Source organism: Olea europaea, chromosome 6 (assembly GCF_002742605.1).
Source record: "Olea europaea var. sylvestris chromosome 6, O_europaea_v1, whole genome shotgun sequence".
NCBI classification, from domain to species: domain Eukaryota; kingdom Viridiplantae; phylum Streptophyta; class Magnoliopsida; order Lamiales; family Oleaceae; genus Olea; species Olea europaea.
The window spans coordinates 11,437,966-11,447,213 of NC_036242.1; the positions used below are offsets into that span (position 1 = coordinate 11,437,966).

Here is a 9,248-nt window from a genome sequence, read left to right on the forward strand (position 1 = left end):
TTCGACACCAACCTTCACCCTCAGCACCTCTGCCTTGGTTCCTCAGATGGACAACTCCTCCGGTTGTAGTGTCCCCACACTTGTCGAAACTTTGAGCCTTTGTGCACCCAATTTCGGACTTCTTTGACAATGCTTCCTCACTTTCCTTCTTTTTCAATAGTTCCCTCGGCAACTCCGCGAGCATGTCCTTATCATCTTCAAGGACTTCCACTAACTGCAACCTTGACAGTTGTTGTGTTTCCATCTCCACAGGAACATTTTCAGCACTCATGGCATTAAACAACTGGAAGGAATTCATTCGAACTTCATCCTCATCTTGGCTATCTATGGCCTCCGGTTTGCTCTCCGAAATGGAAATAGATGCTAATGATGCCAACATAGGACAATCCTTCCTGAGATGTGGTCCTTTGCAAATAAAGCAACCTCGAGGTGTAAAATTACTCCTCTTCCTCTCATCATACTGCTTACTCCAAGTAGTTGGTTTGTCGCCAACGGGTTTGTAATCAACTTTGGGATTTTGCCTCCAATCTGGCTTGCTCCATTGCATAGCTCTCCCTGTATCTTCCTTGTTATCCCCAAAAGTTCCTTTGGCGGGTTTGATAGTTTGAGCTTCGGTCTCAAAACTTTCTTCAAACTCCGTCAAGGATTCGGCTACTGCAATTGCCTCATCAACGGTTTTGACATCACGACGTTGCAACTCTTGTCGTATCCATGTTGTACAACCGTCTAGAAAATAGAATAGCAACTTATCCTCCGGCATGGTTGGGATTTGAAGAATAAGGGTCGTGAACTCTTTGACATAGTCACGAATTGTTCCCATATGTTTCAATTCCCTCAATTTCTTGCGCGCCTCATAGACGACATTCTCCGGGTAGAATTGCCTCTTTATTTCCCTTTTGAACTCATCCCAAGTATCAATTGTACAAGTCCCCCTTGCAATTTCGCCATGCTTACGACGCCACCACAACGCCGCAATATCCGAGAGATACATAGAAGCGGTTCGAACTTTCATGGCTTCATCAACAATATTTACTCCTTCAAAGTAGACTTCCATTTGCCATAGGAAGTTTTCCACCTCTTTGGCCTCCCGTTGCCCATCATAATGTTTAGGCTTCGGGTATTCAATTCTCGGGGCAACAATAGTTGAAGCGGCACCTCCGCTTGTACCGGCAGTAGATTGCTTGTATTGATCAAGCTGGTTGCTCATCCTTTCCATCATCACAGCCAATTGATTAACTTGGCCATGCATGGTGGAAATGGCATCCATGACTTTGGTTTGGAGACGACCAAAATCATCCGTCACCGCGGCTTGTCCGGCTACCACAGCTCGAACATCACCTTTCATCGCTTGGACATCATCCCCCAACGATGCCTGTGTGTCCATCACCTCTTGGACATTAATTTGTAGAGTTTCTATCTTTCCAATGGCGTGTCCCTCCAACGCCTCGAAGGAGCTCTCAAGAGATTCGACCCGATCACCCATATTTGAGATGATTTGGTCAAGTTTCCTTTCCATGTTTGTTGTTTCCCTCACCTTACTTTTTCTTCGCGTTTTCCTTACTTCAGTTTGGGCAGCACCTCGACCCCTCTCCTCAATCTCAATATCAACAGTTTCTTGAGATTCCGCCATTTGAGCACCTCACCCAAATCTAGCTTCCAAGAATCTCCGACGAATCTGGCTACCACAGCCGCACTTGGTTACCACAACCAAACCTTCGCCTTAGACTGCCTCCGTAGTCCACACCACGTGAACCTTACACGGAGATCACCTCACCTCTGAGATGAAAACCTTGTTCAACTCCACGTGAACCTTGCTCTGATACCACTTGTCACGGGCCTAGTTTCGTTACACCCGAACAAACTAGAACCGTGCGGCCTTAACGTTCTACAATTCCCGCACCTCACGAGGAAACGTTAAGTCAGCCTTTCCACGCCCACAAATAATTTAACCAAGAAGGCTAAATTATACCCACGTTGAGAAGAGAATTTTGAAGTAAAGGATATATGAAAAACAAGTAAGGATTGGGGAAACTTTCTTTATATAAATGAAAGGAAAAACTTTACAATCTCTCTAATGAATAAACTCTCTTCACTCTTATATTCTCTACACTTTCTAACCTCTACTCCATCCCATTTACATATGAGACTACCTCTCTATTTATAGAAAAACTTTAACCTCCTTAACCTTCCACTTTACAACTTGCGCTTGGTTGTCGCCACCTCGTGCTTGGTTGTTGCCAACTCATTCTTAGTTGTCTTCAAGTGGATGGTATTACAACTTGCATTGCAAGTTGTCGCCAACTCGTGCCTAGCTTGCATACAACTCGCGCCTAGCTTGCATACAACTCGCGCCTAGCTTGCACCGTTGATATTTATCCTTGCCAACTCGTGCTTAGCTTGCATACAACTCGTGCTTAGCTTGCAAGTGGCCCACAAGTGGACAAGTTGTGCAAGTTGTCCACTTGCATCCTCAAAATATCAGGCTGCAGGTCCATGTATTTTTCCTCTCAAAATGGCTGGGTCGGGACTTACAAAAACCTCATTAATGCCCTGAAAAACTGCACGATCTAGGCAGCCTGCATTCTGCCCCAAAGTCATCTATGCATCCCCAGCCCGAATCTACCTGCGACCTTTACCAAATCTGCTTGCGTCCCCTATCGCAAGCTATTCCGTCCTTCAGAAACGCGTTACCCGCGCTATCTTGCGATCGCTACCGGGACGGATCGAACGCGACCGCGTTAAGTGTAAATCACTCCCCCACTGAATTTGGCGACGCACTCATCGCCATATATTGCCGAAGCATAGACCTTATTTGCCATAAGTCTATCTCATTTTCCCACCTTGTGCCATGACATTCCCGTGTCATGCCAAGTCTCAAGTCATGATCTTGCGATCCGTGACATACTGCTGGAGAACTGATTGGTGGGGGGGAGGGGGGTGAGGAGGGGGTTGACAGTGGAATTTGTGGGCTGAAGATTCTCTTACTTCCTTTTTTTTTAAATTTCCTTTTATTTAGGCTTTTTGCTTATTTGAACGTGAGGCAAAATTGTAATTTAGACAAACAATTTTCAATGGAAACCATGGAGAATGATGACACTGCTAGTTAAATGCCATGAACAGTAAAATAAACACTGCAAATGCTGGGAACTTGCATTCACAAATTCAAGTAGAAACTATTCGCCTTGTGAACTTTAGATCAAAGAGAAAAGGTAGGAATGAAGAATTTAATCAAAAAGAGCATTGATACATTGCTTAAAGGACTGTCTGTATGTAAAGAGGTTACAATAACATAGTAGCCTTGTTCCTATCAAATTTGGGGTCAGCTACTTGAATCATTTTTTTCCCTCGTTGCTTGGTCTACTGGAACATCTAATTTTTAAGAGAGATTTGAAGGCTTGTTGGAAGTAGACTAGGTGTTATTTGTCTTGAGCAAGTTTTTATCACTCATCTGATGCATATTAAGATGTGAAACTGGCAGACGACTCTTTACAAAGACAGTTAACCTTGTTCACTTCACTGTATAAAGGCTTCAATAACCTGGATCTTTGGTGCACTTGGAGTGATTAATGGATAGTGCCAGAGAAATAAGCACCTTGTGCTTACAGGGAAGCATAATATCCTATAAGAAGTAGAAATTTAAGTACATTGCAAGATGCTTTGTTATGTGATTAATAATATTTCCTAGCATGTCCTGAGATTGCATGACAGTATTTCAATGTGGATTGCAGTTTTATGTTTTCAGAATATGGTCCCAATTCTGCCCCATAGATCGTTTACACCTGTTCTTGGATAATTTCTGTTACATGTCCAATTTGGGCAGTGGGTTTCTTATTTTAATTTTATTTTCAAATATCTGTTCTTGGTTTATCTTGATTCAAAGCAGTACTTCGTTTTTTTACCAAGGTTCTATTTTGTATTCTTTTAGAATTTATCTCAAGGAAGGGGTGCCGATAGGAGATTAACCACTCCAGATGCTGAATCTCTATCCAACTTCGAAGCTCGAAATGTTCGGAGACCGTCTTCATCAACAGTCGCCGGAGGTTTACCTCCATTGGGAAGGTTCCTTGTTAATAGAGTACCTTTCAATTCTTCTGTTATTTATTCATTTTCAGTTAATAACTTTTAGTTCATGGATGCTCATCTTAGGCCGGTCCCAGCTTCCCAATCATTGGGTAAGTAGTAAAACTAACATCAACTATTTTTAATACCTGCTAAATTGATTTGGTAACATCTCATTTGTCTATCTTAGATCGAAGAGCTGGATCATCCATGTCTGGCTATAGGAAAGATGAATATAATTGGAGATACAAAAATAATGAGCTTCCAGATGACGTAGTCCGTGCTTCCTCTGCCTTAGAAAACCTTCAGCTGGATAGGAAAGCTCGAAGCCTAACCACTTCATGGCGGTTTGTTTCTGAACCCTTTGAATGAAAAAGTGTTGCATACTGATTTTTTTTTTGTAAAAATGATACACTGTTAAGAAAGTAACTTAAAACTTTGGGAAATCTCTAGCACATATGAACTGTTCTAAATTGTGGTCAATAGGGTTTAACCTGTGCACAGTTTGATTATGCATCATTATTCTAGAATTACAGAACTAAATTCAAATATGCTTTACTATGTGATCAGTGACTGAACTATAGTTTTTAGGGAATCAGTTTTGGTTGTTTATATTTTTCGAAAGGTGTGGAGCATAGGTGCATTATTATTTAATAATCTGAAGAAACAATCAAGAGTCCTGCTACTGTAGTAAAGGAAGAACCACTGCAGCAGGGGAAAAAAAGAAAGATTTACACTTCGCTTTCGTCTTCATGAGATCAACTATACTGGATAACAGGATCCCATAGTATTTATATAGGTAAAAGAATTTCTACGACAAGAACAAGAACTGCTACTCTAACTGGGAAACTTAAAAGTTGTGGAATCATTGACTAAGAAAGATTATTCTAGACTGACAATGATTCTTCCTAAGCAAGTAAATACGTGATCACAATCCAAACGAGATCAATGGACGATACCCATGTATTACAACTATTTTACTGAACTACGCGTGACTCTTGAAACATAGTAACATCACACAAATAAAATAATTGCAACAACTCTCTAAATCAAAGTGGTATCTATATCCCTTCTAAAACTTTTAAATTTGTTCCAAATAACTGATTGTAGCTTTTGATTTTTGGAATCATCAAGCGATAATAATGAAATAATGGTTCCAGGGAAGTGGCAAGTATGAAACGCTTTAGGGACTTCAGAGGAAGATGTTCTAGTAGTGTGGACAGAGGAGAAATAACTAGTCAAGCTCCCAATAAACTAGGTGTTTGCTGCATGAAACTTTTGCACTACTGTGTTCGATTGTCACATCTACTAAAAGGTTCAAATAAACCAAATTGTTTGCAACTACGTCAGGGCATTATAAAGTTTAATACCTATGATGCACTGATACGGACACATGTGTCAGACACGTACGTAAACTTGTGATTTTTCAAAAAAGTACCTACACGACACGTCATCGATACGTTTATTAAATTCTTTAAAATTCTTCATTTATAGAGTATAAATTTATTTTTATACTTATTATTGATTTTTCTTGTTAAAATATTTTAAATATGAGTACTTATTTGTTATTTGCTAATAATTTTGAGTTAAAAATATATAATAGCTATAATAAGAAAGAAAAATGATTATTGTAGAGTGTCCAAAAGGTGTTGGTATTAACACGTGTCGGATATGGACACGCTATCCTAGTTAGAGTGTCTGTGTTACAGAGTTTAATACCCAAGATCATTGTCACTGTCAATGACCTCATATTTCGTAACACGTATTGCACTTGGCTGGATCGGTATCAATTTCATATGGTACATAGGACACATCTCAAACTTGTTTTGCTGAATTCAATTGCAGGTATACTGGGGATGGAAGTTCCGAAGATGATAGCAGGGTAGACCAGATTTAGTTCAATGACTTGTACTTATCCAACAATATATCCTGCCACCTGTATGGTTTTGTATTTGTGTTTTTGTGTTCTTTCTTCTCTTTGATTTCACGACTCTCACCTTTCACCCCCATTTCAATTTTCTCTTTTGGCGTTCTAATAAATTTTATTCAGGATTCGTTCCCGTGGAGTGTGATAATTGAAACATTGAACATTATTATTGTGGTGATTAGTTGTAGTAATGTCAGGTTTATGTTTAACTCTCTTATACTGATGTGGCAATTTTGTTTGGATATTTGTAGCTTCAACCCACATTTACCTTTGTTATTTTCTTTAGGGAATCGGTGTGTATTTGGATCAATATAAATGCACAAACAGTCAAAGTTTGTATATTTCTTTTGTTGTTTGTGAAAGATCGATGTGTCTAGGTTGTCTGTGCACTTTTTTACCTTGTTCATCTGTTTAATTGCCTTCGATTTTTCAGTTTTTGATTTTGAAATTAACTTGCCTTACATTTGCTCAATAATATAAATAGTGTTCTTATGTTGATAATAAGAAATTTTAAATTTGCTAAACATGGTATGTAAATGCATGGTGTATTTTGTAAATAATAAATCTTTATTAATTTAACAATATATTTAGTATTTGTTTGATCGAGAAATGTCAGTCATCACCATTGATGTTAAGTATCAATTTCTGTGATAATTACATTGTATTAAATGATAAACTTATTTTAGAATAATGCTTTAGTAGTCTTAAAGTACCAATTGAGGTAGCCACTTTATAGGTTCAATTAAATGAGTTATTTGACTTTACATTTAAATGATTTATAATTTAATGTCATGCAATTGTTATCTAAATTGTGTTTAATAGCAATTGTGATAAATATCGTTATTCTTCATTTAAATGTAAAGTAATGTGATTTATATAATTGAACCTAGAATGTGTAGTTACCTATATTGACGATATAGCACCATTGGAATACGAAAGGACGGGATTTTAGGGATTTTGTGATTAATTTGACATGTTAAGATTGTGTTTGTTGGAACGTAATTTAAAAGCACGTTTGTTGGAGTAAAATTATCTAAGCAATGAATGACATGTATGATTTGGTTAGTTTTTTCCATTTCTATTTTATTATATAAAAATAGTATTTATAGTTAAAAAAAAAAAAAAAGTTGCATAGTATATTCTAAATATTTATTAAAAAATAGGTGCGTGACATAATTTCCTCTTGTATCTGCATTATTCCAAGAAAAAAGATTTTACAATTTACTATGTGACATTATTAAAACCAAAAATACTAGATATATGAAATATGTTTACATGTACATCCTTCTAAATAAAGGCATACACCACATTGTGTAATTGATCATTTTTGAATTCAACCTATATCACGTTATCCATTAATGCCATTTCTTAAATCGAATAAACAATTCAAAAATTGGTGATTGCCAAAAAGGCAAGAATAATAATTGTCAATCTGTTGAATAATCAACCATGTGACTTCATATTAACATCATAAGCTTCAACTTCATTGTGTGAGAGGATGAAATGAAAAACATTTTTTCAAAATGAATTTCAGACTGCGTACAAACACACATGCACTATTATGAAATAAATTGTATTTGTAGAAAATATCAAGGTACAATCAAGTTGAAGTAAGAACGCAAAATTCCATAAACAATTTCATGGTGTCTTCATTACGATTTTCACATAATAATAATAATAATAATAATAATAATAATAATAATAATAATAATAATAATAATAATAATAATAATTCTGAAACATATCCGCTCATACTAAATATTTATACACACAGAAAATCAAATATTTATATATTGTTAAAAGAAGCAGGATTTACATACTTTCATTAAATTTTATATATAAAATATATACAAATTGCAAAGACATGTTGACGAGTGCGTTTTAATCACGAGTGTGTGTAATTTTGAATTTGATTGTGAGCTAGATTTTGCAAGTATTGAATGTTTTTAATGTATTTATTAGTATTGTTTTATAGGATTGTTGAGATGGTAAAAAACACAAAAACATTAATCAAATAAAGCTATTGGCATGGATCAAAAAGAAATTGTGGACCAAAGGGCAAAAGTGGCAAAGCACAACATGGATTGGACGAGTGGTGCTTTGGCGTCGAAATAGTGGCGTCAAGGCACCGCGGAAAGAAAGGAGGCAGAGTTGTGGTGCTGCGGAGCCACTAGACTTTAGAGACACGGCTTCGCGACACCATGCTCATAGCTTTGCGGAGCCATAAAGGAAAGAAGTGAGGCAGTGCTGCGTTGCACACCGAGCATTGCGATACCGTCCCAGAGTAATTAGGGCGTAATTTTTGACCCGGTTTAAAATCCATGAAAACCTTACTTGTGAAAGACAACGTGAAGGCAGCTATAAATAATTTTTTTTTTTTTTCACATTTTAAGAGAGGATTGTACATATTGGGAGGCAAGAAACACACTTTGAGATTCAAAGAAGCAATTCGAGGAAGGAAAACAACAGCAATTCACCGTTTGAAGCATTGATTGGAAGAAGAAGAAGATTTTGCTGCAAGTTGATTTTGTCCTTCTACATTTATACTACAAATCCAGTGATGTATTCAATAACAATATCTTGTTTTTCCTCTTTCATCATGAGTAGCTAAAATTCTTGTTAGGACGAAAAATGTAATTTAATTGGGAGCCTTTATGTCTTTTAATTAAGATTATTGTCCTTTATTCGTTTATGTGTTGATTTCACTACGAGTTAAATGTATTGAATTACTTGATCACTAATTTGATTATTTTGTGAATCTTTTTTGAATCGAGAGGATAGTTTAAGATTTAGATTATATAGTAAAATTAAGTAAATTGGTATAACCTGTAGAGAAACCTATATTAACTACTGCGGTCATAAGTGAATTCCTAGAACCAAGATTTCGTTTAACTAAGATTGATTCGCGTAAAGATATTGAATTGAATTAATTAAATAGACTCAATGAGAACTTGAGAGATGTAAATTGAATATAATAGGAGAATTCAACCGAACATTACATTTGATATGAATTTTGATTTAAAATGTAAAGGGCATTTCAATTAAAATTCAAAACACAAAAATCTTTATTAGCTTCTGTCGAATAGTATTTAGAAAAAAAAGTAGATTAAGCTCTGAAGTATAGTCATCGTGGGAATGACAATCCAAACTCACAGGTCCACTTACTACTTGTTCGATATCGTACACTTGCGATAGTAAAAACGGAACACATGTGATAAAGTCTTAATCAATAGAAACGAGAATCAAATATGGTGGATATGTG

The 9,248-nt window shown here is 36.5% G+C and overlaps 1 protein-coding gene across 1 annotated transcript in view; it reads left to right on the forward strand.

The window, feature by feature from the left end:
* Nucleotides 1-6,327, forward strand: part of LOC111395841 (protein TONNEAU 1a-like) — an 11,314-nt gene extending 4,987 nt beyond the window's left edge. The window contains exons 5-8 of the mRNA XM_023022029.1: nucleotides 3,926-4,059; nucleotides 4,147-4,172; nucleotides 4,250-4,406; nucleotides 5,905-6,327. Of these exons, the coding sequence (XP_022877797.1) occupies nucleotides 3,926-4,059; nucleotides 4,147-4,172; nucleotides 4,250-4,406; nucleotides 5,905-5,956 (369 nt within the window). The 3' untranslated portion in view covers nucleotides 5,957-6,327. The remainder of the gene's footprint in view (nucleotides 1-3,925; nucleotides 4,060-4,146; nucleotides 4,173-4,249; nucleotides 4,407-5,904) is intronic.
* Nucleotides 6,328-9,248: the final 2,921 nt, after the last annotated feature.